This window comes from Sarcophilus harrisii, chromosome 5 (assembly GCF_902635505.1).
Source record: "Sarcophilus harrisii chromosome 5, mSarHar1.11, whole genome shotgun sequence".
Taxonomy (NCBI): domain Eukaryota; kingdom Metazoa; phylum Chordata; class Mammalia; order Dasyuromorphia; family Dasyuridae; genus Sarcophilus; species Sarcophilus harrisii.
The window spans coordinates 270354311-270381430 of NC_045430.1; the positions used below are offsets into that span (position 1 = coordinate 270354311).

At 45.9% G+C, this 27120-nt stretch overlaps 1 protein-coding gene and 1 long non-coding RNA gene across 3 annotated transcripts in view; one reads left to right on the forward strand and one right to left on the reverse strand.

Annotated features, from left to right (window-relative positions):
• Nucleotides 1–289: 289 nt before the first annotated feature.
• The window catches only part of CHN2 (chimerin 2), a 252628-nt gene continuing 225797 nt past the window's right edge, over nt 290–27120 (reverse strand). For both annotated transcript variants that reach the window (XM_031940509.1, XM_031940508.1), the window contains 7 exons: nt 24720–24797; nt 12637–12721; nt 7459–7632; nt 6154–6231; nt 4787–4924; nt 3258–3363; nt 290–2107 (listed from right to left, as the gene is read on the reverse strand). In XM_031940509.1, the coding sequence (XP_031796369.1) occupies nt 1936–2107; nt 3258–3363; nt 4787–4924; nt 6154–6231; nt 7459–7632; nt 12637–12721; nt 24720–24797 (831 nt within the window). In that variant the 3' untranslated portion in view covers nt 290–1935. The remainder of the gene's footprint in view (nt 2108–3257; nt 3364–4786; nt 4925–6153; nt 6232–7458; nt 7633–12636; nt 12722–24719; nt 24798–27120) is intronic.
• Nucleotides 25991–26920, forward strand: LOC116419598. The gene is made up of 2 exons (XR_004229847.1): nt 25991–26283; nt 26792–26920. It is a non-coding gene; the product is annotated as an uncharacterized LOC116419598 (long non-coding RNA).

A 27120-nucleotide genomic window follows, 5' to 3' on the forward strand; every position in this document is an offset into this window, starting at 1 on the left:
CATAGGTACACACACATGCACTTTCTTGGCTCCCAAAGATCTCCTTTCTGGGGCGGAGAAGGGAGGGTCCCACACAGAGGGAGCAAATGCCTCTGTCTGCGGATTTCAGGGCCCACGGGAGGAGAGCTGGATGACAGAGCTGAGAAGTCCAGACCTAACTCTGGCCCCAGGGCCATTTAGGAACCACCATTTTTTCCCTCACACCTTCAGGACTGCCCACAACCCGCCATCCTCTAAACCCAAAGCCCTCAGCCACTGCCTCCCTTCGGAACCGACACAACAGCCACAAGAGCTCTCCATACATTTAATGTTTCTTTCTTCCATTTACACTCTCATAAATTACAAAGAAGGTTCACTTCACAAAATAAAACCATTTCCAGATAATTTTTTATGACAGTATCAAGAATTACACACGCTACAACGAAGCTGGATGGCCCTGGGGGACCCAGGAGTGGAAGGGCGTCCCCAGGATCCACCCCACACACACACTGTGCAATCGGGCTGCCGAGGCCCATAGCCCTTGTGACTCCTCCCTCTCTTGGAGGACCCAAGAGTGCACTCTTCCTCCTTTCCTTCCTCCTCTGTCTGCTTCACTTTGCACACAATGAAATATCGAGTCAATTTTGCTTTATGAGATCACTCGGAGAACAGTGAATGGCTAAATCACACGATTCAGACAATTAGAGGAAAAGATCTAAAAAATCACAATTAAATCAGGAACGATCTGGGTGGCAGTGGTTTGAGTATATTTATAAGATTTTGTCTGGGCGGGAATTTAGGTGCAAAGAAGCATATTAAAAAAAAAAAAAAAACAAATGAACAACAAAGAAAACAGAACCAGGAGGGGCTTAAGTGACCAATTCGAGATCGGCTTCTGGGAGGAATAACAGACTCGGGAGAATAAACTCCCCCCCAAGTAAGAACAATCCGTAATAAAGGCCGGCTTTTGTTTGATCTCTCCCAGGCTCAGCAGGTGCCTTGTGGATCATGGGCTCTTTATTAATAAATAAATGTCGTTGGGTTGGAATGGGAACCGCTTCTGACAGAAGCTCCACTTTTCTCCCGCAGCTCAACCTTCACCGGTACGACGAGGAGCTACCTTTGCCTGGAACAAGGTAATTTTCAAAACCCCACCCCAGAAGCAGCAGCCAAAGGTTCCCTCTGACCCCCACCCCCTTTCCTTCCAAGTGACCCGCACTGGAAGCTCCAACAAGGGAACGGAAGGCCATTCTCCAAACTGAGCCTTTGGAAACTCGAGCGGTTTGAAGGGGGGAGAATGAAGCCGCCATGCTGGCGCTCTCCAAGGGGACAGGGAAGCTCCAGAAAGCCGGTGCGTGTGGCCTCGCCTTGGGAAGCTCTGTTAGACTGGCGGTAGGCCGAGATAATACTGTGGGAGGGGTCCCTATGGTCATGGAGCCCCGGGGGGGGGGGAGGGGGATCTAGTGAAGGGTGATAATAAATGCACTGCATCAAGTTCTCTTTTGCTAAAATAAAATACCATTCTTACCATTCATTAACGTAAAAAATAAATTTTATAATATAGGTTCTGTCCAACATATGACTTAAAGATTTGTCTTTTTAGCGGGTGGGAAATGTCTGAGGAAGCTCCCCCCAAGGAAGGGGCCACTTGCGCACCCAACAACACCGCTGCTGAAAAGGTCTGCGTTCTCTCAATAAGTTAAACAGGATCCAGTGCTCTTCCTCAGAACAAACATACACAAGTGGTCGGGCTGGAGACGCCAGGCAGAGGGTTTTCTCGCCTACCCCTCACCTTCCTCGGAGAGGGGCGTGTCCATGAGACGGGAGCATCCCCCGGGGGGCCGGGAGCTCCTTTTCTTTGTTTAAAAAATAAACCAGGCAAAACAAGAAGTGTTTTCAGTCCCTCGGCCTTGTCGACTGGGCCGGCCGAGGCCACGGGCCCGCTCCCCCCTCGGCTCAGAACAGGACGTCTTCGTTCTCGATTAAGATCTGTATGATGAGCTTCTGGTACCGCATGTCGTTGAGGGTGGCGAGGGTGCTCTCCTCGGGGGGCCGCATTAAGGTGGGGCCGAACACGATCCCCAGGTTCTCGGCGTTCATGAAGTTCTCCTTCTCGTTCAGCGTGACTCTGAAAGACACAGGACTCGTCGCCAGGGGAGACTCGGGCTAAAAGGCACCCACTGTGTGACTTCTAGAATCTTACTTTGAGATAGGATGTGGGATTCCATAAGCACTTACTGAGCGCTTACTGTGTACCTGGTACTAGGCGAGGAGCGGGGGAATGGAAAGCCAAAAAAGCCCAGAATCCCTGCTCTTAGGGGGTTCATTAGTCATCGATCCTCCTTCAACTATCTGAAGACAAACAGAACAAGCATAAAGCCCATTTTATAGGTGGGAAAATTAAGGAAAAAGAAATATAAGTTATTTATCTTTGCCCATAGAGGGAATCAGTTAAAGAGGACGTCAAGAATCCAAGTTCTGACTTATCTAAAAGATGGTATTTATGGGAGTTTGGTTTGTCTCTCCCTGACTTCACCTCGGTGACTAATGTTTGTTGTCCCCCACTCCCACCCCAGACACCCCGGCTTCCAGGCCCAAGGCAGCCTCTCCACAGGAGAACGTGATGAAACTTAAACAGACCCAAGTCTGGTTTTGTTTTAAATCGGTTCTATGGAAACTAAAAATAGGTAATGGCCCCTGCTCTCTAATGCTTGCTCTGCACTTTCAACACTTGTGCCCATTATCTGTCATCCTAAGGGAGTTTGCTCAATCTTGGGAGCTGGCTCAACATGGCGAGCTTTCCGTCTGAAAAGGTAGAGAAGTTAGCAAAAGGAGATCCTGTACTGAAGGGGAGAGAAGGGAGCCCCGGCCATGGGGCCCACAGGGACAACTAGAAGAGACCTCGGGGGCCCCGAGAGCCTTAAGTAATGCAGGCTCTGAGAGGCGAGAACTGATGTGTCCAAAGTCACTGGGGAAATGACTGGGGATTTCTCATTCCGGGGCTCCCACTTTCACACACCAGAGGCAGAGAGAGGCAAGACGCTCGTCCAGGACCAGGTGAGCCACGACAGAAGGGAGGGACACAGGGGGCTAATGGCTGCGCTGAGGAGGAAGAAAGGAGGCCAGAAAGGGAGGCAGGTGGGTGGGTCAGCTGGGAAAACTCCGGGGGAGGGGGTGGGGTGATCCACCTCCTGAATTGTATAACACCGCGCTCATGTACCACCCCTCCCCTTGTGCAAAGCTGGCGGAAGCTACCTGGTGTGTGAGGGCCCACTTACTTCTTGAGGTGAATCATCAGGTATCTGAGCGTCTCGTAATGCGCAGGGGGCAGCAGCAGTAAGACCTCATGGACGGCCTCTAACCTCTCATCTGGATTAGAGATTTCTGTGGAATCAGAAGGCACGAAAGTCAGCGCCCAGGCCCAGGCTGTACAGAGGAGAAGGCCCTCAGCTTCGGGGCTGCTGATTTAAGAAACTTAAAGAGTTTTGTTCTGAAATAAAATCTGACAACCGTCTGAGGAGAAACGACCCGATAAGTTTTCATCTAAAATTGGCCAGCCCTGGCAAGGACCAGAGAGCTAGGGTAGGCGCTTATTTCGACTGGCAAATGGGCCCCAGTTCTTCCTTCTAGTGGTAAAAGTAGCCGGGCGCCTCTCAAGTGACCATCATGCACTTGTCTGTGCAGCAAGGTGGGGAAGACTTGGAGCTGGGCCCTTGTTAATTGATGGCTAAATAATAGGGTGTTCTACAGCACCAATCACAGACTTGCTGAAGGTAACAGGAAGGGGTAGCCAGGGAATGCTTCCAGAGAGAGAGAGAGTCAGGCTTATATGGGGGAACAGACCCTCCTCACACCCTTAATCAAAACTCTCTATTACCATTCCCTGTTCCCAAGTACCTTAAGTTGGAGAAGTGGGAGGGAGGAGAAAATACAACCTGTGCACAGAAAAATAAATACCAGGTACTTTCAAGAGTGAGATAATATTAACATCGGAGGAGAAAGGAAAAGCTGTAGAGTTGATGGGGTCTGAGCGGCCTCTGAAGGAAGCTAAGGTTTATCAGACTGGTTTTAAATGAATGTCGTGGGAAACTCGATGGAGGCTCAAGTTTCAGAACCAGAATGGGCAGCAGTTTGATTTTTGCTGTTCGATGGATGTCACACCAAGCAGGGAGGAAGGATGCCTATCACTAGGGCTTAAAGATGTTAGAAGAAGCGGCAGGTGTGAGGTTCCTGAATAAGCCATGGTTCTTGGGCTGACAGGGAAGTGGGCAAGATCTCCAGGCAGAAGGGAAGTTAGAAATGAGTCTAGTCCAGTTTCATCTGGAGAGACTGAGACCTGCAGCGATGCTGCTGTGACTCCAAACCCAGCATACTTTCCACTAACAACAACAAAAGCTGACATTTATACGGTGTTTGCCACGTGACAGCCACTGTGATAGTTGTTATTCATCAGTCATTTCAGTTGATCCCACTTTGGGTTTTCTTAGCAACCAAAGTGATTGGCCATTTCCTTCTCTAGTTCATTTTATAGATGAGAAAACTGAGGCAAACAGAGTGAAGGGGCCTGCCCAGGGTCTCACACCTAGTATATGTCTTAGCCAGGATTTGAACTCAGGAAAACATCGGCTCTTACTGCGACAGGTGTTAGCCACCAAGAGCTGGTGGCCGTGGTAACAAATGGAAAAGGAGCAGAGACAGTCATGTATAAACGTTCACTTTGGGCAACCAAAATGTTCGTTTTCTTGTACTTGGAAGCTCTTTGCGTAAACAAAACCGGAATGATTCTAGCAAAGCGCTCGATACTCACTGGCTGCGTCTATAAACTTGGCGTAGGTGTCATACGTGATGACGGGAATCGGTAAGTCTCGGAAGTACAGCTTCAATGCCCCCGTGATGATGTTGATGTCGGGATATATGTGGGCAGATATATCCGCCTTCTCCCCGTCTAGGACAGAGCCGAGACATCCATTACTAACTCGGGCCTTCGTTTATCCGTGGATACTTCAGCAGAAATAAAATTAGAAGGAGGCAAGAGGAGGGAAAGAAAAGGAAGAAGGAAAAGTAGTGAGGGAAAGGAAGAAGAGGAAACTAAAGGAAGAGATGGTAAAGGAAAGAAAGAGAAGAGAAAAGGAAAAAGGGAAGATGAAGGATCATGAAGGAGGGAGGAAAATAGAAAATAAAAAGGGAGGACATGGAAGGAGGGAAAAAAATCCAATAACAAATGTTCTCATCTCAGGTTTTGAGCAACCACCTTTCAGTTCAAGAATGCCCAGGATATTCCACTAGTAAAATAGAAATTCCCTGAGGAGGAGCCATTTTTTTTCTTTTATTTTCTCATTGTGTTTCCACTACCCAAAATACTGATTTTTGCACATAATAGGCAGTTATTATATATTCACTGAATTAAGTTGATTCTGAGAGTAGATAAAATAAGAGAAAACTGAAGTTCTTTCTGTAATCTAAAGACAGGAAGACGAAGCTTACAGTTTGAGGAGTCCCGAAGGCTCTAGATTACTATGTTTCAAACACTGAGGAAATAAAGACATTAATGCTACATTTCCTGCCCTTAAAAACTTCCATTTCACTGGGAGCTCTAGCAGGTACATGTACAAATATAAACAGATTAAATACCAAGTAAATATGGTGGAATTAAATCTAAGATAGATTGGGAGGAGAGTCCCTTCCAGACATGGCTGGTGGGAGGGGAGTCAGCTCCAGACACGGCCAGTGGGATGGGAGTCCCAACCATGATGGTTGGGAGAGTCAGAAATGGGGTTTCAGAGTAAAATCTTCATCAGAAGAACCTGTTTTCTTAGGATGAGTTGGGAGTGTCCTTAGGGGGCCCTTCATTTCACAGATGAGAAAATAAAAACACGTAGGATCATGTGACTTACTTAAGGGACACCCCACCATTAAATGTCTGGGGAGATTTGAACTCGGCTCTTAGATTTTCAGTGCTTCTCCCTCTCAGAGCATCCCAAGGGTCACAACCTAGGAAAGCCGGCTACCTCATAGGGGTCTGTGCTGGGAGCTCTGCCCCCTGGGTCTCAGCCTTCAGCAGGATACTCGTGGGCAGAAACAAAGAAGCTGCTCATAAATTAGGGTCACTGTCGCTCCTGTTCACTAGGAGGGTGTCGATGGGCAAAGGAGGCAAGAGGGAATCCCCAGGCTTACCTCTGTCGAAAGCCATCTTGACGTCTTCGATGTGTTCAGTGAACCCCGACACTCTGTAAAGGCCTTCGGACTTTAAGCCTGAAAAAGGAGAGCCCAGAGGCTGAAATTCAGCCCCCGACCCTGCAAAACACTAAGCCTGAAGAGGAATGATAGCCGCTGCCCAGCTAGCAGAACAAGGACAGAGAGGGCGCTGAGTGGAGAAAGCACTGCCCCGGAGGGAGGAGAAACTGCCCCACTGGCTGTGGGACCTCAGACACTTACTCCCTTGCCAGAGTGGCGGAGGCACTTGGAGAACGTGTAAGAACGACTTGGGTTAAGGGGATCCTGGCTATTTTCTTCCCTTCTGGAGAAAGCCTGGTCTCAGTCCTAAGCTCCTCAGTCTGTTAAAGAGCTACCCCGTGTGTCCAGTCACATCTCTTTTTATGACAACTTTTTATTTTCAAAACACACACACGGATAATTTTTCAACAATGACCCTTGCAGAACCTTGTGTTCTGAAATTTTCTCCCTTCTCTCACCCCCTCCCTAGATGGCAAGTAATCTAATATATGTTAAACATGGTAAAATATATGTTAAATCCAATATATATAAACATTTATTCCAGGGCCTTTTCTGAGCTGTCCATCAGCCACTGGGGAGACTCTTTCATCACTAATGCTTCCCTTCCTTTGCTTGAAGTCTTTCTGTTTGTTTCATTGCTATTCATTCCAGCACCTAACAGGACCTTGCACATAGTAGGAGCTTAATACATAAATGGGGAACGTTAAATCAATCTGAACTCCACAGTGGGCACCTAGTTTAGCACAATGAGCACATAGTGTCAGTGTTTCATAGTAGAGAATGGGTGTAAATGCCAGGAAAACCTAGGTTCAAGCCTCCTCAGATACTTCATTATATGGTTAAAAAGAAGTGAAAGATAACTTAGGACTAAGGAATATAATATTTTCTTGTCTTTCTAGGCAAACACTTTTCTTAACTTGATTTATATTGTGAACTTTTAGAATCTGCTGAGATTGTAGAGAAGAAATTTTTAGGATGGGTGATTTAGTCCCCATGTGGGAATTTCCAGTGTGGAAACTCCCTTCTCCAAATCCTAAGAGAATTTGTGTTTGGAATTCTGTTCTTTTTGACTCCACCCACAGTATTTGACCTACTACACCTGTAGGGAGGAGAAGGGTGGGGAGGAAATCTGTGGATTCTGCCTTAAAGGATTCCTTCCACCATGCTGGGGAGGCCCTTTCAGTCTGGAGCTTCTCAGTCTAAACGCCCAACCAGAGCAAGGTTAGCCCTGGAACTCTTGCCAACCTCTGCCTTCGATCTCCCGGATGCACATGTCCACCACCATGGGCCTCTGGGTGTTGTGTGCCTTCACCAGGGTGGTGAGGTCACAGCAGTAGACTTTCTTGATGCGCTTGAGGTCTGGCTGACAGTCGTTGGGAACGTGCTTGGAGCACTGCTTGTGGACGTTTAGGCCGCAGTCTGGGGGAAAAAAGGAGCATTTGGTTAGTTCTTGACCCACCCTGAGTTTGTGATGACCAATTTGTTCTGTCATGTGTGGGGGGAGGTCCGAAGAGTATTCCCTCCCCTCGATGGTCGAGATGCTCACAGTGATGGTGAACGGTCCCAGAGCTAGCAGTCTAGAGATCACGTCTTAGCATGTCCTGACATATCTGGGGAGACATCTTACTTTGCTTAATAGAGAATTTATTGGCTCTAATTAAAGCTGGAAGGGGCTTTTAGAGATCATTCTCTGGTGAGTCGGGGCTACTATGGGACCAGGAAGCACCGCTAAGGAAACATGAATGCAAAACCACTTTTATTCTTTACCCTGATCCCTGAAGGAGGAAAAACCTACACCCAGTATTTTATTATCTGTGAGCAGCAGAAAGCCTGGTTAAAGCCCCTTTAAATGGTGGTTTCTGGGAATGAAAGCTGGAGCCTCATTTATTGATGAATAATTTTACTTTGGGGAGAGGGGACAACTTTCCCACTGCTACAATTTTGCCTGATTTTTACATCCCCGGTTGGGAATTGTTTACATTTTTACACCTCGCCACACCAAGAACACACATATTTTTTATGTTTCTCTGTATTCAGGCAACTTTAAAGGAAAGGCTACAAGGAAATCAATTATTTTTTATTCAGATTTTCAATGTGCCATAATGGTGCTGAGACTAATTCACTCATACATCTACTTCATTAAATCCTTAAGAAATTATTTCCTTGACTACACTTTCCTCCAAGAAAATGCAATCAATCTATTGATGAACCAAATAATCATTATTGATAGCCATAATACTGTAAAAACTTATTTTTAAACATAGAACTTTCTGGTCACAAACTGTTTCACATACATTTGGGCTCCAGAAAAAAGGAGGACTCCCATTTTTAACAAAAAGAGAAACTGAGGCCCAAAGAGCATCGGTATCTTGCCTGAGGCACCAATTCTAGTTATTTGTGAAACTGGCATTTAAGCCAGATGAGCTGGCTCCAGGTTCACTGATTTTTCTCTTACAGACCTGAGATGTTCCAGCAGTGTTTCTCAAAGCTATCAATCAAGCAATTATTTATTAAGTTAATTAACCATTAATATGTTACTACTATACGTCAGATGCTGGAGTCGCAAAGACAAAAGTCTGACAATCCCTTCCCTCATGGAGCTTACATTCTAGTTGTTGGTGAATAAGTCATTGAATCTCCATGGGCCTTCAGTTTTCTCATCTGTAAAATATGGAGGTTGAACTCTGTGGCCTCTGAGGTCCCTTTCAGCTCTGAGACAGTTTGAACTCCCAATTCTGTTCTGCTCCGAATGGGGGGAATTTTTAGCACGGGCTTTCTGCAGCCACCTGGCGGGGGACCCCAAAGCTTGCTCCCCCCTTTCCCTTTACAGTTTCTAAGCCTTCCTTGACAGCCAGTCAAAGAACCTCCATTTCCTCCCACAATACAGGCTTTATTTTGACACCTGCAAAAGTAGTAGTGATGAAGAGCTGGCCCCTAGCCAGTACACGATGGGGCTCTCTGTGCATCACGGGGCCATGTAATAGAATAATTAGAGTAATTATTTATAGAGCCCGTCGAAATCCCCAGCTGAAAGGGGGCACCGGGGTTCACAGGAGCTATAAAAACCACCTCAGCAGGTGGCACCCACTAATGGAAATTCTCAGCCAATGAGAAATGGGCAGAGCATGGTGAGAATCAACTCAACCCGTTAACAAGAGCATCTCACTGGACAATGGCTTCCTGGAGACTCGGGGAATCTCTAGCTCCAACCTCAACTTGCCAAGAAGCCAGCCCACCTTCTTCAGAGCAGGGCTTCTGGTCTCAGCCACGGGAACTTGTTTTTAACTCTCTTTATGAAGTACTGCAATATCATTTATTTTCTTTGAAGTTTTATTTTAGGTATTTAAAAACATGATGCAAAGAAAAGGTTCAACAAGGTTTTTCAAGGGTCAATGTTGAAAAATTATCTTTGCATATGTTTTGAAAATAAGAAACTTCAATTAAAAAAAAAGAAAGAGGGGCAGTGAGGTGGCGCAGTGGCTAGAACATCAGCCCTGAAGTCAGGAGGAGTTCAAATCTGGTCTCAGACACCTGACACTTCCCAGCTGTGTGACTCTGGGAAAATTACTTAACCCCAACTGCCTCAGCAAACAAAACAAACAAAACAAAAAAGAAAGAGAAGAGAGGGGAAAAAAAGAAAGAAGAGGTTCATAAGCTCCAATGGATTGATGCCCAGAAAAGGTCAAGAGCTCCGGGTTCACAAACATGCGATGTCACTTACAGAGGCTCCCCCTCCACTTTGGGATAGCTCTGATTCCTGGGAAGTGTGAGGTGTCTGATGGGGGGTGCTGTAGAGTAGTGAGAGCACCAGATTTCCAGGAGAATCCTGGATTTGAATCCTACATCTGATACTAGAGTAACCGTGAGCAAGGTCCTTACCCTCCCTCATCTTTTAAATGGGAACAGTAGCACCTGTAGTACTGACAGGGAGAGACACCTGTTGTCATGAACCCGGACCTCAGGAAGCCCTGGATCCAAATATTACCTGGTTCTGGGCAAGTCACTTAAATGCTTTTTGCCCTAGTTTCATCCTCTGTAAGAATGGGGATGAAAACTGCGCTTATCTTCCAGGGTTGGATCAAACGGGGCAATGGATATAAACCGCCTGGCCATGCTCAAAGCCTGACATCATTGTCGGCTGTTACATTCATGTACATCATTATTGTCCCATAATGCATCTCTCTGAGACTATGAAGAGGTTGGGATCTCCTGGGAGGTCCCATAATGGGAAGACAATAGGAGTAATGAGTGGAGAAGAGAGTTCAAAAAGGCAAATTATGGCTTGATATCAGAGGGGGAAATAATGCCAACTTCTAAATGTGGACTGAGCTGCTGGGGGAGGTAGGGAGCTCACTGCAGGTCTTGGAACAGAGACTGGACAACCTTAGTTCTGGGAGAGAAGAGTCTTTCTCAGACAGGATTTGGGATTTTGAGAAGAGTCACTTAGTTTAAATTCTAACCCTCTCACATTCCCCAAGTGGCCTTGGGCAACTCACAAAGCCACCCTGGGCCCTGGGCCCTCCCTCTCTAAAGTGCTGGGGTCTGACTAAATGACCTTGACCTCCCCTTCCAGCTGCAGACCCATGATCCTGTGGGCAGATGGCTGCCTTCTGTCTGAGAGATTCTGGGATTCTGTGTCTTAATGGCCCAGCAAGGATCAGATATGAGCCCTACATGAGCCGTCTTTGTTGCTGGGAAGGCAGAAAGGTGCTAGCACCTCCATCACCCTGCTGGGTTCTAAAGTAGTTTAGCTTTTAACCCCCAAATCCCTCTCATGTTTTAATTACTGCCTTGGTTCTTTCCCTTCGACCCAAGGAATGAATCTCTAAGCCAACCAATTTACCCCCAATTTTACAGAAAGGTGGAGAAAGCTCAGAGTATCATCCCTGCCATTTTGCCAAAAAAGAGACATCCTTGTGAGAGTGAATTTGGCCAAGTGGCCCCAAAGCACCGTGGTTGATTTTGGGCCCTTCAAAAAGAAGCTCTCGGGATAAGACAGGATGTTTGGTAAAATGTGGTCTGCTGCTATTGGGTCACTCCCTTTATTGTTTCCCTGCCTTCCCAGAAGCCTTTCCTTTATTTATCTACATAAGCTCAAATATTGATGTTTTCTAAAAAGAGAAGGTTTTATATGAAGTAGACAAAATATTGAATTCCATGTGCTGTGTGGATAGAAAGCCCTCCAGAAATGCCCAAGTTAAAATAAATAAGAGAGAGAGGGGAGAGAGAGGAGAGAGAGAGAGGAGAGAGAGAGAGGAGAAAGAGAGAGAGACAGACAGAGAGAGGAGAGAGAAAGAGAAAGGAGAGACAGAGGAGAAAGAGAGGAGGGAGGGAGGGAGGGAAGGAGGGAGGGAGGGAGGGAGGAAGAGAGAGAGAGAGAGAGAGAGAGAGAGAGAGAGAAAGTGAGAATGTGTTTTCAGTAAAGAGAACCAAGTAGTTTTCTTTCTTCTAACTTTTCATTTATTACTGACTCCTTTGCCTGAAAGAAAGATAGAAATCTGTGCAATCTCTACTGGATAATGAGTTAACAACATAATTATTGATATTTTGATATATAAATATTTTTTCTTTTTATATATATTTTGTCCTGGAGAAAAGCTATGTCTCCCATTCTAAGGAGAGTATCCTATGGGCACAGGCTCAATTTGGGCCCCACAGAGCCAAACAAAGGTGATTCTGCTGTAACTATCAACAGGGATTTTTTAAATCCAAATTTGTGATTTTTTTGGTGAAGGGTATTTCTGGTGAGAAAGCTCTTTTTATTAAAAGTCCACTGGCCCCGTCTTTCTAAACTACAAGCTAGAGAGAGTTTTCCTGGGATATTAAGAGGTTAAAGGATTCATTCAGGGTTTTAAGGACAGATTAAAGGACTTCAACCCATCTCTTCTTGCCTCTGAGATAAGGCTCTTTAACCACTACGTTCTGCTGCCTCATCATCAGGGAAAATTCCTACATTTTTGTGGTGCTCTTTGACCCTCAGTTACCAAGAACAAGTCACAGAGTTCAGTTCCATGACCAATTTCATGGCAGAAAGAACAGAGCAGGGCCATAGGAAGTCCAGTCTTTTGTTGGGAGATGTAGGGAGGGGGTGAGAAAGGAAGAGAAAGACTCCAGTTTAAGGACACAGGTGTGTTCCCGATTCATTCATGCATCCCATGGACTTTCCAAAGCCCTTGCTCATTATGGGAAGAAAAGAGGGATGAGTTACAAAACTCATATTTATTCAGTGAAAAGAGAAACCAAGTCAACAAAATACTTCCTCCCTTGCCCTTGGGAAGACCTCGCTGAGTCTCCCTGCTAAGGACGGAGATGGGCTGTCGTCTCCTAGGAGGACAAGGCTGGGAGAAGCTTTGTTATTTCTGCATCTATCGTGTATCTGCTTCTTGGAGCTAGAAAAGGCCGGTCAGGGGGAGGCCGAACTACCTGAGCACCGGACACCCTGCGCGATGAGTCCCCACATGAAGTTGGCGCAGTATTCACACCAGTGTGGTCCTCGGAACGTGTGCACCTGGGAGTCAAAAGAGAAAAAACAAATCAGCAAACCCGGAGCAATGGAGAGGCTGGGGAGGAAGAAAAAGTAAATTAAAGTTCTGGAACAAAAGATCCTGGACCATCCAGAGGACCTGCCCCTCACAGGGGGGCCCATTTCTCCCAATAGTTCAGAGTTTGAAAGAGAAAAAATAAAGGGAGGTTTGGGGATCTGATCTTTCAAATATCACAAGCCCCCTCTCCCCCCCACTAGTGTTCCATCATGGAACAGACACAAGGGTCTATGCTAACAAAGATTACACAGGGGGTTATATTTGGGGCAAAGAATGAAAAGCTCATGGCCACAAAAAACAAGCTCTAACTGAGTAATCATCAGACCCAAACGTTTCAATATACAAAGAAGAAAGAACTTCCACAGAGTCAGTCTGTCTCTCTTCTCTCTCCTCTCTCCTCTCTCTCTCTCTCTTTCTCTCTGTCTCTCTCTCTCTCTCTAGTTAGTTAGTTTTTGGGTGTCAGAACCATCTTTTAGCAGTTTTAGAATTATTCAAGTTTAAATGGCACTAAGATTTTGGGGAGACTCTGCACATGTATGTATGTATATATACAATCAATAAACATTTATTAAGTTACAATAAGTGCCTATGTGCCATCTATATAACAAATATATATTAATATGCATACACACATATATACATCTATATATAAACATATCCATATCTTTGTCTGTATCTATATTTATAATATAAACAAGCTAGTAAAAAACTGCAGAACTGCTACCTTTTCCTTGTATATTATTTCACAAATTTTTACAAAATAATTTCATAAAAAAGAAACGCAAAAAAGAACAAGGTATGTGTTTTAATTCCCACACTGAGCGCGCGCGCACACACACACACACACACACACAAAATATCCATATCCACACAGCACATTAACTTGGGGGACCTTGGGCCCATTCAGGAAGGCAGAACCCAACTGCAAAAAGCCTTGGCCGACGTCAAACAAGCTACAGAGCTTCAGCTCTGGGATTCTGGGCTGGCGTGTGTAAATAAAGGCCAAACATGGAATAAGTGAACGTTTCTATGGCAACAGGGAGTGTGGGGGGGGTAGAGACCCGGCCTCAGTCAGAAGTCATACTTGACTCAAGCCGACTGAGTCACCCTGGAAGCCAAGACCATTTACTGGCAGGCGGCTGCCTTAATTTCCTCACCAGGAATCCCCTAAATCCATGAAATTCTGGGTCTGCTCTGTTCCTCCTTATCTCTCACTCCCAACAACAATTAAAACCCGAGCTTGTTGGTGTGGTAGCTAAGAGTGACTTTGAACCAGGAATGCTAACTCTGCTTCAGAAATGCCTGGATTCAAATCCCTTTTTTGGGTAAGAACAGAAGTCTCTGAGTCTCGGTTTCCTCATCTGCAAAACAGGAATAAAGCTTTTAATTCAGGGCTGTGACGCTCGGTTGGGATAATGAACAGAAAGTGCTTTGGAAGACGTAAAGGGTCTAAATGGCAGTTTTTATTGCTAAAGAGGAACATTGGGGGGGGGGGGGCTGTCTTTGTAGATAATCATTGGGCATTTGGAAGCAATTAGAGCAAAACATTTCGGAGGCTTTTTAAAAGTCTGGCCCAGTGATAAGAGGCGGCTAAAAGCTTACTAAACGGCCTAGTAAATATTTAAGTGTGGCCTTTGCATCTCTTGGGACCTCAATTTCCCCAAAGCTGCCTCGGGGAGATCCGACTGGTCTCAAAAATACTAAGGCCCCATATATGTGCCTGATCCTGGTGCTTTGTCTCAGTAAAAGAAAGCGTCCAGTTTCTGCCGGTACAACTGTGGGTGAGCAGAAGGGATGGGCTTCTGCTCACAGATCATTTCTTGTGGAAACCAAGCATTTTGTGCCTTTTAAAAAACTCTTGCGTTCAAGCCCCTCTCCATCACCGAGTCGCTATGTGACCATGAGCATGACTTCACAGCCCTGGAACTCATTTTCCTCATCTATAAAGGGAAAGAATTGGACTAGCTCCCTTCCAATTCTAAACTGTGATTAGGTGAACTATCTGGATTCGTAACAATCTATTTAGTTTTAATAATAATATTTCACATTTATATTGCCCTTTTAGGTCATGCTCTACAAATATTATCTCATCTGATCCTCATAATAGGGGTTATTCTCCCCCTTTTATAGGTGAGGAAACTGAGGCAGACAGAGATAGAATGATTTGCTCAGGGTCACCCAGCTAGTAGTGAGAACAAATCTGAACTTTCTGGCTCCAGGCTCACGGCACCATTTCACTGCCCTTTCCCCAGGGCTGAAATATTGACCATTTCACTCAGCCCCATTGAGTCCCCGATTCCTTTGAGACCCAGAGGAATTGCCTAAAAGCAAAGCCAAAAGCTTTCCTCCTTATTTGGGGGGCAGATTTACGGTGCCCTGTCCTCCCCAACCACAACCCATCTCAAAGCCCGACTGACCGACTTTTTCCATCCTCTGAGGTTTATTGATTTTTTTCCCCTTGAGCATGTTTTTAGAGAGAGAACATTTTGCAAACTCAAGAGCTATAACAAAAATACCCCAGACAGGAAGAAAATACCCCAGACAGGAAGAATGCTGGTCCAAGACTATCACGGTCCGAACTGCCCAAATGTCATGGAGAGCCTGTGGTCGAGGTCTGCCTGGAATTCTTAAGCCTTGCCAGGGAGATAAGATGATGTGGTGAGAGATAAGATACCTTAGACCCAAAACACGAGAAAACAATAATTGCCTGGTCTGGAAAGCTTCTAAAAGCGTTCACGGGAGCCAAGGGAGGAGGACCCAGCTTGACCAGTCCCACGTCCCCAGGATGCATTTGCTCCAAATTTGCTGAACTCGGACCTTGCAGTTCTGTAAAAGCGGCCTCCATAAGAGCCTCCCTCTGGATAAGTCAGTGTCAATGGCACCAATGGTGCTGAATTAGGGACTTTCCCAATATTTATCTGTGAAATCAAAGATTTGGGCCCAAACTGGCAAAAACAAACAAAAATCACCCCCCAAACACCAATGAACACACGCCTCGCAGGGCACACTGGCCTGGGAGTCAAGGAAGACCCGGGTTTTCCATTCTACCTCTGACACTTCCTGGCTGTGTGAGGCTGGTAAGCTCACAAACTCTCCGACCTTCATTTTCTCCCCTATAAAGTAGTTGTGAGCCTCAAATACATGAGAATGGTTTTGTCAGTCAATAAGTATTTATTAAGCACCTATGGTGTACCAGGAATTGTGCTGAACACCAGGTATTTAAAGGTGGTCTCTGTGCTCAAGGAACTTTCTTTTCTACTTCCACGTGCCTCCCCGAGGAGGATCAAGCCTTTGGGCATGAAGAGCTCCCTCCCAGCCCGACAGTTAGTGGACACACATGTTAAAGCGCCTACCTACTGAAGGGTTCCCAAGGGAAGACCTTGTGGAGCAGCCTGTTAGAGCAGGTGAGGGCTGCTGGGTTTGCTCCCTGGGATCCTTTCTCTGCTCTGTTGCCAGCCCCTCAAGATGTTCTAACAGATATTGCTCCTGCAGAGTTCTGTCATTTTTCTAAGGCACTGTCCAAGATGGGACGGTGTCTAATCTCCACCCTCGGTGACCCATCTGCATACACATGATGCTGTCAGAACGCTAGGAAGCCTGGAAGGGAATTGCCGAGTCCTAGGAAGGAACTCAGTTACTCTCAGGACGGGGCGGTGTTTCTTTGCTGGGCCCAGTGAAGGGAAATTAGAAACTGGCTAAATAAATGGGGTCAGAGGGTGGGATCTGGGTTTCTCTCTGGGGGCAGGTGCATGTTTCTTTGTCTCTTTGTCTCTCTCTCTTTCACACAAAACCTCTCAATCTTGCCCAAAGTGGAAGTGAACGGCCCAATCCCAACACTGATGAACATGGGAGCTTTGACCTGCTCTGAACCCAACTTGGTTCAGTTTGCCCATCCTCAGGCAATCCACTGCCAGAGAAAGGGCCGTAGGGATATTGGTGTTAGTGCTGAAACCTGATTGGTTTACACGACGAGGGTCGGAAGTCCCAGACTGAAGCAATCCACCAGCCTGAGCCTCTCTGGAAGCTGGGATTGCAGGTCGGCACTTCCGTGTCTGCCTACGGATTTACAGATCATGGATTAAAACAAAGGAAAGATGAACAAGAGCTCAGAAATAAAATATACTAACCATGGCTGATTTAAAAAAAAATTTCTATCATCTTGCAAATCCACTCAAAGGTTTTAAAGAAAGAAGTAAGGAGAGATCTCTCTCTGTATAGCTGCCAATCTAGAGACCGTGGGGAAAACCAACTATCACAGAAGAGGAAAAATGGCTGTGGAGATGTCCAGTGGTCAAGGAAGTAAAGTCTAAGAAAGAAGCCCTGGCTGCTGAGAGCTACACAATAAACTAGTCGCCCACAAGAAGAGGGGTCCATGGTGGTTAACATAGATCAGAGACAAGCCAATGGCTTAGTTTGCTTAAATGGAGGAAAACTTTTTCTGCAAAGCCTAAGACCCATGACAAACTTGATTTCTGGTAAAATTCTAGAATATATTATTTAGAGGAATAGCTATGAATATATTATTCCAATGGTGTGTATTGATAGCTAGAAAATGACCATGTTCATAGAGTGACTAACTTCATTCCCTTTCCTTTGGAGCAGAAAGGTGGATCCTGGGAACGTTGTCCTTAGGGTTTGCCTAAAGCCACACAGTGCATCAAACCTCTCATACTTTCCTTTGGGACAAGGGTAAACAAGGATATAATTAGTTGGATCCAGAGGTGGCTGGCTACAAAGAAAGGTTGTTAGTGGGCTGATGTGGAAAGAGGTCACCATTTGAATTCTCTTTAACATTTTTATCAAAGACTTGAGTGATAATAATTAGTGGACATATAGTGCTTTAAGATTTACAAAATGCATATATAATAATCTCATTTGGTTCTCATAATAACTCTGATTATCCCCATTTTGCAGATAAGAGAACTCAATTTAAAAAGTCAAATGATTGGTTCAGGTTCACATAGTTAATCAGGTATTTGTGACTCCAAGGTCAATGTTCTATGCTCTGCACATAGATGGTTTCTTATCAAATCTGCAGATAACAAAAAGCTGGAGAATGACAAATAAACAGGAGGAGAGTCGGGGCTTGGGATGATGGGCTTAATCTAAGGAGATGAAATTTAATGAGATAAAAAAATCAGCTTTATCCACACAAGATGTGAGTGCTATCACTTACCCCAAATTACTCTGGATGTTTTTGTGAATGAAATGTGCACAAATGGCAACCACGAAAGCCTTGGGAACAGCAGGGTCCAAAAATGGGTGGCCAAAGTGTGGCCTCATGCGCCTGTGCTGGAAGAGGTCTGGGGAATCACAGTATAAGAAGTGATAACTTGGGGATTTTCAGAGGAAGGGCCCGGACATCAGCCACCTGCAGCCTGGGAATGTTTAGCCAGAAGAGTGGCCTTGATCTTGTTTTCAGGTATGGCCGGGGTCACTCTCTCCAAGTGAGATCCAGAAGGAGGAGTCACTATGTTCTCTTTGGCCCCCAAAACCAGAGCTAGGAAGCAGGAAGCACATGAAAATGCAGAGAGGCAGCTTAGGCCCAAATAGCCTTTTCTAGGGGGCAGAGGAGAGTCTCTGGCAACAAGTTGGGCAGGAATCCATCTATTTAGAGCTGAGAACATAGAGGGGCCCTCAGTCCAATCTCCTCATTTTATGAGTGGCCAGAGAGGGCAGAAGGAATACGGATCCCAGGTGGCGCCATTATTGGAACCCTTGTTCTCTTGGGGTCCAGCAATTTAAGAAAGATGCTTTCTGCAGAATAGTTAGTCCAATGGTACCAGAATACCCATGGATGGGTCCACTTTCCATGCCAGGGAAGGCACTAAACTAACTGCTTTACAAATATTATTTCATTTGATCCTCACAACAACCCTGTGCGGAAGATGCTAATATTACCCCCATTTTGCAATTGAGCAAACTGAGGCAAAGAGAAACAAAATGACTTGCCCAGGAACATACAGCTAGTAAGTGAATAAGATCATATTTGAACTTGGCTCTTCCTGATTACAGACCTAGGGCGGATGAAGGTAAAAGAAGGGAGAAATCAACGTGATTTGGCCTGTAGTCTATTCCAATTCTGAAGTCAGAAATAAATTATTTCAATGGAGAGGGGGAAATGAGATTTGTCTAAAGAGGCTGGTATGGACATAGAGGGAACTCATATCAACTCAGAAAAGAAATATGGAGAAGATAGAAACAAGCCCAGCTAGTAAGGAAGACTAGAAGAGCAGGGCAAGGTCCCGTGAAAATAGACAGGATGAACTGAAGCTGTTGAAGAAAGTTAAATCCAACACAAAAGTGCCTTCTAAACTTTAGTAGGAAAAGAAGGAAGATCACAGAAGGGCTTTTGCTTAAGGGAGATAATAATTAACTAAAGAGAAAAGGCAAAGATGCTCACTTCTCCATTTTTCATTTGTCTGTTTTCTCTGCCAAGGACAATGATCTTTGAAAATGACCTGGAAAATAAAACAAAAATAATGGCTAATAGGCTATGGAAAATGGGAAAAGCGCCACAAGATTGGAATTGGGAACAGATCAAGATTTTCTCAAAAGGAGGAAAGAACAGAGCCTGTAAATTATAAGCCAATAAACTTGGCTCTGATTCCTGGGAAGTTAGAGCACAATCATTAAGGAGATGGCTGGTGAATGTCTAGAAAGGGAAGCCATCGTTGCCAAGAACCAACAGGGCTTCATCAAGCACAGGTCGTGCCGGACTAACCTTCATTTCCTTCCTAGATAGGATTACTACAGTAATGGAGGTAAGAATGCTATGAGGTTTGCCTAGATTTTAGCAAAGCTTTGAATCAAGTGCATGATACACTATTGTTGTGGGAAAAATGGACACTTTAAGATTAGTGCTTAAAACAATCAGATGAATTCAGAGCTGGTTGGCTGGCTAGATTCAAAGAGTAGTTATTAATAGTTATTAATCTCTTAGTGTTCTGTATTACAAGAGGTCTCTAATGGAGTCCCCCAGAGATCAGGTGCTGGGCCTGTGTTCTTTAAAATTTTTATCAATGCTCACTACATTTACAGATGATGGAGTTAGGACCACTGAGCTGAATCTCCTAAGCTGAAATGCAGTAGGGATAAATGTGACACATTTGGATACAAAAAAATCACCTTCACAAATACTAGATGTAGGGGAAAATATGCTTAGTTATCAATTATTTTGAAAAAGAGCTGAAGGTTTTAGTGGATTGCAAACTCAATGAGTGGTTGCTCAATTATAAAAAACTAAGGTCATTTTGGGCTGGTCATTTCCACAGCTTGCAGGAACAAAGTGATAATTCCACTCTGCTCTGCCCTTATCTGGAATGGTATCTTCCATTCTTTAAACAATAGTTGAAGTGTTTAGAGAAGGACCACCTTTTCTGTGAAGGGTCCCGAGTCCATGATTTATGAGGAACCATTGACGAGTAGGACACATTTAGGCTGGAAATGAGAATACTTGGGAGGAGCTGTGCTCAAATGACCAAAGGACTGCCCTGCAGAAGAGGGATTAGACTTGTTCTTTTGGTCCCAGAAAGCAGAACAGGAAACTGCAATCTTTCGGACAATTTTGTTGTTCAGTCATTTTGTCATGTCCAACTTTCCAAGATCCTATTTGGAGGTCATAGAAAGTTGGATTTTCATGGCAAAGATACTGGCCATTTCTTGCTCCAGCTTAATTTATAGATGAGGAAACTGAGGAAATCAGGGTTAAGTGGCTTGCCCAGGGTCACACAGCTTAGGCTGGATTTGAACTCATGAAGATGAATCCTCCTGTCTCTAGGACCAGCTCTGTTCATGACGGTGTCCCCAGTAACCCCTTTCTAGACCACTAGAGTGATTCAAAGGTGACAGAGCACTTTAAGGGGAGACCAGGGGTGTGATGGTGGGGATTCCTTTGGGGGTGTGATTTGGCCTTGGTGGAAGCTGACTTCCAGTTCTCCAGTTCTGTGTCCAAGCTTACCCTCAAATAAAATGAAAGATCCCCCCAATTAGGGGTGTTCATTTTAACCTTGCATTCCCTGTGTACAGTTAAGCACTAATTGAATTCAACTCAATGTATTTCAATACATTAAGGATTTGTGCTCTGATGCCAACTCATCCATGATGTAGGAAGCAGATCTTTTAAGAGGTCTGAGCTCCGGAAACTTTAAGTGATTTAGACATCTTTACACAGTTAGTAAATATCTGGGACTGGATTTGAATTCAAGTTATCCCAACTCCAGCTTCGGTGCTTCCTCAAGGAAACCTCTCTGAAGAGAATCTGCGAGGGTTAAAATACATCTTTTGAAAATACACACTCAAGATCTGTGATCCCAAACCCATAGAAATGACAGAGACCCCTTTGATGAGTGTTCTGTTCTTTCTTCCAGGTCAGGGGTTTCTTACAGAAAAGTCTCTCTTCTATTTATAGTAGGATGTGCCTTTTGGAATGTTTATCCAAAAATAAGCAGTGTTTCCAAATTAAAGCTAGTCTGTGGTTTGCAGCCAAGGGCTGATTGGGGCTGGGGGTGGGGGGGAATGGGAATTACTCAGAATAGACCCTGACAAACATGCCTTCTCATGGACAATGGCCTGAGACACCACCCTTGAGCCAGGATCAGCTCTCTCCTATACCTATTATGGTGTGGCTGCATCTTAAAGAAAATACACCAGTTTATCTCTTTTATCAACTTAAAAAAAAAATCAAGCTGAGTCCATATTCTCCTAATGATCCTCTCAAAAGAGGTTCTCATATACAAATAATAGCAGATCAAGAGTTAAAAAATTATCTTCAGGAGGATCCATCTAGCTTAGTTTTTTGGGGTTTTTTTAAAGCCTTAAAATTCATCATGGTTCCCAAAGCCTAAAATTGTTTGAAAGATTAGACTTAGTTTTCAAAGGATCCACCCACAGCAGTGAGTGGATTTGTTAAACAAAAGCTAAGTAAGATCCAGAGCACAGTAGCTATTCTGTGTAGGCCCGGAGAATGGGAGGGCACATTTCCAAGTGCATTTGAAAGCCAGAGGAATTTTGAGGAGGAAAGGAAAAGAATGCATGAGTCAAAGAAGATCCAGCCTCCCAGTCATGAGACCCCTATTAAAATGGTATTTTCTGTCATATGCGCAAGAAAACTTGTCTTTTCCTTTAAAAGGCTAAGATTTAATAGGAACAAAAATAGAAATGTTAGGGAAAATGGGGAGGGGGAAAGAGCTTTGATTTGAAGCCGAAAGGGATCAACTACTGAGTCCTAGAGAAATAAAGCTATGTGTCCATGATCATACAAGTAGACTCTTTATTCCAAGATTTAACCTGTGTCTGATTGTAACGGATAGAAAAAAAAAGGATCCTAACAGAGCTTCTAAGAACTATGGGAAATGATTCTTATTGCTGTCGTTCAATTCAGTCCAACTCTCCATGACCCCATTTGGGGTTTTCTTGGCAGAGATACTTTAGTGGTTTTGCCATTTCCTTGATCAGCTCATCTGACAGATGAAGAAACTGAGGCATACAGAGTGAAGAAACTCCAGGCAAGCACAATTGGGCCAGAGAGGTGTCCCATTCTTAATGCTACTGTTGATTATCCCTTAGAAGCATAGGATTATCCTAGTAGCCAGTGCTATCCATTCACTGGACTTGGACCAGTAGGAGCCACACATGGATGGACCGGCCCACGTGGCTCCATGTGTGGTCAACAGAGTGAAACAATTTCCCTTGTCATTTCTGACAAGGGGTTTTGTCATTCAGACAGTGGCTTGTTTCATCAGCCCCAAGGCAGGAGGAGAGATGAGAGAACTATTCTCTCTCTCTTTCTTTCCTGTTCTACATTTCTTCCACTTTCTAAACTCTGCTGCTCAGCACTCATGGATTCCCTTTTACCCACAACATCCTAAATGAGGAAACTTGGCAAGAACATCCCCCAAAGCGAGTCCAGCCTTTCTGGGAAGGAATTCTCGTTCAGTCACTTCATTCGTGTCTGACAGTCTCGTGACCCCATTTGGGATTTTCTTGGCAAAGATACTGGAGTGGTTTGCCATTTCCCTCTCCAGATCATTTTATATACCAGGAAATCGGGGATATGGGATGAAATGACTTGCTCAGGGTCACACAGCAAGGAAGCATCTGAAGTCAGATTTGAACTCAGGAAGGTGAGTCTATCCAATTCATCATCTACCTGTCCCTTACGGGATCCTCGGATCTTAGATTTAATATTGGGAAGAAACTTAGGGATCAGGCTCAACTCTCATTTCATTTTAGAGGGAACCGAGTTCAAGAAAAACTGGTTGACTTGGGAAAACAGAGGGCCTGAGGTCAAGAAAAACCTAGATTTGAAACCTGTTTCTGTCATAGTGTGACTTCCAGCCTCTTTGGGCAAGTATTTTCTCATCTGTATATTGGGGATATTAGGACCTTCTTCCTATATGAAGATCAAACAAGATTAAGCAAAGTCAGTAAGATAGGGGAAAAAAGCTGGGATTCGAACTCAGGTCCTCCACCTGCAGAGCCCAAGTGTCCTAGGTCATTAGCTGGGAGGGCAATAGGATCACATTGTGATTTTCAGAGGATAAAAAGTTTTTCTAAATGTCACATCTAAAAATGTGATGACACAATGATTTCCCTAGTCTCCGATTTTAAATATTCTGGGCTTTCTTTCTCCCTATTCCCTCCATCTAATCAACTAGCTACCCAGTGGTTCTCTGTGCTGAATAGGATTTTAAAGTCTTCCAGGGCCTCAATGAGACAAGAGTCTGCACTCTGGTCATTCATGTGGTCTTACAGTTGCGTAGGCACAGAAAGGAAGCCCGTCACAACCAGAAGCTGCTTTGGCCAAACCTAGAATACCAGGCGAGTATTTTCATGTCACCTGTAACAGTCATTTTTAGTTTTCCCTCTTTGGGAGACATGAAACAGTGTGGTAGAGTGACCAGAGCCAGTCTCAGAAACAGGAAGGCCTGCTTCTCAGCCATAAGGGCTCAGAGAAGATGCTGACCTTAGGCCCTTACAGGATTATACCCATCATCTCCCAGGTCCCATCTCCTCTCCCTTTGGAAAGCCCTCTAGGTTTTCTATAGGGATCTTAAAATGTGACAAATCCCTCACATTTTACTAGCTTAAAATAGACGCGCATAAAAAAGACAAAGGATTTCTGTTTATCCAATCCTCTGATCTCATTGATCTGGGAAACTTCCAGTGTAATTGATGACTCTCTTGTAAACAGTCTCAGAGTTTCCTGAAACACTGACAGGTTCAGAGATCACAGTCAGGTCTCTGAACCTTCACCTCCACGGCTGACTCTCCACTCAAACCTGCAGCCTCTACTAATGGATTTCATCTTCTACAACGACAAGAGCTGGAGGAGGTTTTAGAGGTCGCCAACCTCTTTGTCTTACAAATGAAAAACACTGAGAGCCAGATCTGGTGATCCATTGTCCTCCAAATACAAACTCTCTCAACTGCCCTTGGGGACTGGGATCGAGTTCAAATCCCCCTTTGGACACTGCCTAGTTATGTGACCCTGGGCAAGCCATTTAACCAGTCCCCACAGCCTCAGTTTCCTCATCTGTAAAACAGCAATATGATAGGGCCTCTCTTACAGGGTAGCTGTGATGACATATCTAAAGACCTATACACTTTTGCTGGTTGTGATGCTAGTGACGATGATGCTCCATTAGATTCAAACAAACATTTAGAGGGCATTTTGAAATGTCTTTCCTGACAGAAAATAGCTATCAGACACACACACACACACACACACACACAGGGGGAACTCTGAGGAAAGTGACAGTTACAAAGCGACAAAGGGAAACTAGAACTCAGCTCCTCTAGTCCCGGACGCAGGCTGGGTCTGTGAAATGGATCGTTTCCTTTCGCAGACAAGCCTTGGAAGACCAAGCGGAAAAGCCCAGCCGACGCTCCCGCGGGCTCCCTCCTTCCTCCGCGTCCTCCCCCCCCCCTCCCCCCAGCCCCCTCAAAAGTCGGCTCCCTTACCTTGAAGTTGTGCGTCTTCTCGTAGTTGCAGTGGTTGTCGTTCTGCGTTAAGGCGGCTCTCCGGACCAGGCTGGAAATCTGCGAATAGGCAAAGAGACTGAGCGGGGGCCCCAGCCAGACGCCCTTGACCCCCACCTGGCCCGCCAAGGCCATGGCCAGCAGCTCCTGCCACTGCTTCCGGCCCGGCGTGCTTCTGCGGCGGGCCAGCGGGCACGCGGCCTCGGCCTCGGGCCACAGCTCCTGCGGGCGCCCGGAGCCGCCATCGCCCAGCCGTCTGCGAGCATCCCGGGAGCCCCGGAGGGCCGGCCCGTCGGGCCAGCTGCGTCGCATGTCCGCTCCCCAGCAGAGGGCCGGCAGCTGCGGGAGGGCGGCTCCTTCGCCGGGAGAGCCCCGGGGCATGTGACTGGCCCCAGCTGCGCCGCGCCGGGCTAGGGATGTGATGGGTTGGGAGGCCCTCCCTCCCAGCCGGGGGAGGGGAGGAGACGGGAGAGGAGGGGAGGGGAGGGGAGAGGGGGAGCCCTCAGCTCCGGCAGCTGAGTACTGCAACTCCCCCGGGGCTGCTTCTTAAGGCTGCCGGTGCCTAAAACAATAGGGCGCCAGAATGTGCTGAGTTAGAGTTAGCCCGGGGGGGGGGGGGGGGGGGGGAGTCGCTGGGACCCGGCTGCAGGGGGGCACACACTCCCCCAGAGTCACTGCCGAGCTCTACAGGCAGGCCACGCGAGTCTACACCCCGCCCTCTCCCCCCAGCCAAGCGCAACGACTCCTGTTTGTTCCCAGCGCCCCTTCCCCTCCTACCCCACGCCCACTTTGGACACAGGCACACACACAACTGGCTCAGCTCCTCAGAGACCGAGGCTACATCCAATTATCCCGACTCGGGACCTCAACTCCAACCGATGAAAACCTTTGGAACCCGGGGGATCCTTTAATCTGGAACATAGGTTGGAGTTTCCCAGAATCCTCTAGTGCCCGGAGGTTTAAGGCTGTCTTTTCTTAAATGCACTAAAAGAACTTTGGGGGCAGGGGTGGATGGGGGTGGGGACAGGTATTCCTTAAGGGCAATCTGCTTTTAAGATTCCCCGAGACTTGAGGAAAGTTAGAAAACTTGGGGTTTTCCGGCTTCCAAACACACTGGGATGGCGTCTTACTCCCTCCCCCTCCCCCCGAGAGTAAACAGCTCAGAGGCCGGTGTCTACTCCAAAATGAAATCTCTTGGTTCCTTTCTATTTCCAAGTGCAATCTATAAGCCAGCGTCCCAAGCTCGGGGCTCATCTGTAGCATAGGTTGGTTCTTGAGGATGATGTCAGCCAACAAGCATTTATTAAAGGCTTTCCCTAAGCGTTAGGCGCTGGGCTCCCAATGGCAGCAAGAGCGCGGCCCCGTGCACCAGGAGCTTTGAAGGGCTAGAACATGCAGACAGTTATGTACAGACACAGCACACAGAGCAGAAGAGATTCCCAGAGGGAAGGCGGACCCAGCTCTGGCTCACTTTTTCCTCGGGAAATTTTAGTTTGTAGATTTCTTTTCTCCATTTCCACGCTAAGGGTCCTAAGCAAGCACTCAGGTAATGATGAATATTAGCTGGACCCTTTTCCTTGATCTTCCCCCTACTCCACACTCCAAGGCCAAAGACTCCCTTATCTGCGGAGTCCTCCCTAACTAACCAACCCCTCCCCTAAAAAGTTGTCAGGTCTTATTGGACTGGATGGTCTGTGGAGTCCCTTCCACTCTCGGATGTTCTAGTTCCGCTTTGGTGAACCCAAGACTGGATTTCCGAGTGCCCTCCTTTTCTACCCCAACTCCCGGACCTCAGGGGTCACTTACACCATCATTAACTCTCTGTTTCCTGATTGGATTTTGGCTCTCTCCACAAAAGCCATAAAACCCTCAGCTTGTTGAATTGGAAAGTCCAGCAGGGCCAGATGGTGGATGACAGTTACTGAAATTGACCGGGCTAAGCAAGTCGATAGATGTATCGACTAACAGGGGCAGGGTCTCACTGGGAAAAAGCAACTTCTAATCCCTCCGCCTTTCCCCCCGGTGTAATTCCTAATTTCTGTGACACATTGTAGCCTTTCTGTGATACACTGTATCCCAACTACTTGCTACAACGGAGAGGGGGCTGGCTGGACTCGGGAGTCCGAAGACCCGGATGGAACTCTCTCTCTCTGGGTAACAAGTAAACCGCTTCATGTCTCCGAGGCTCAAGTAAAAAGGGATATTTGGAAGATCAGTTCCCACCTTCCCGGATTGCTTGGGGAGGATAAGAGAAGAGCAAATGAATAAAGCACGTTGCAAACTTAAACGCCATCTAAACGTAGCCGTTGTTATTCATGGAGGATTTCACCATGCGCTCCTCCATCAGCCTTTAGGCTTCCCATTCAGCCCATGGCTAAGTAAG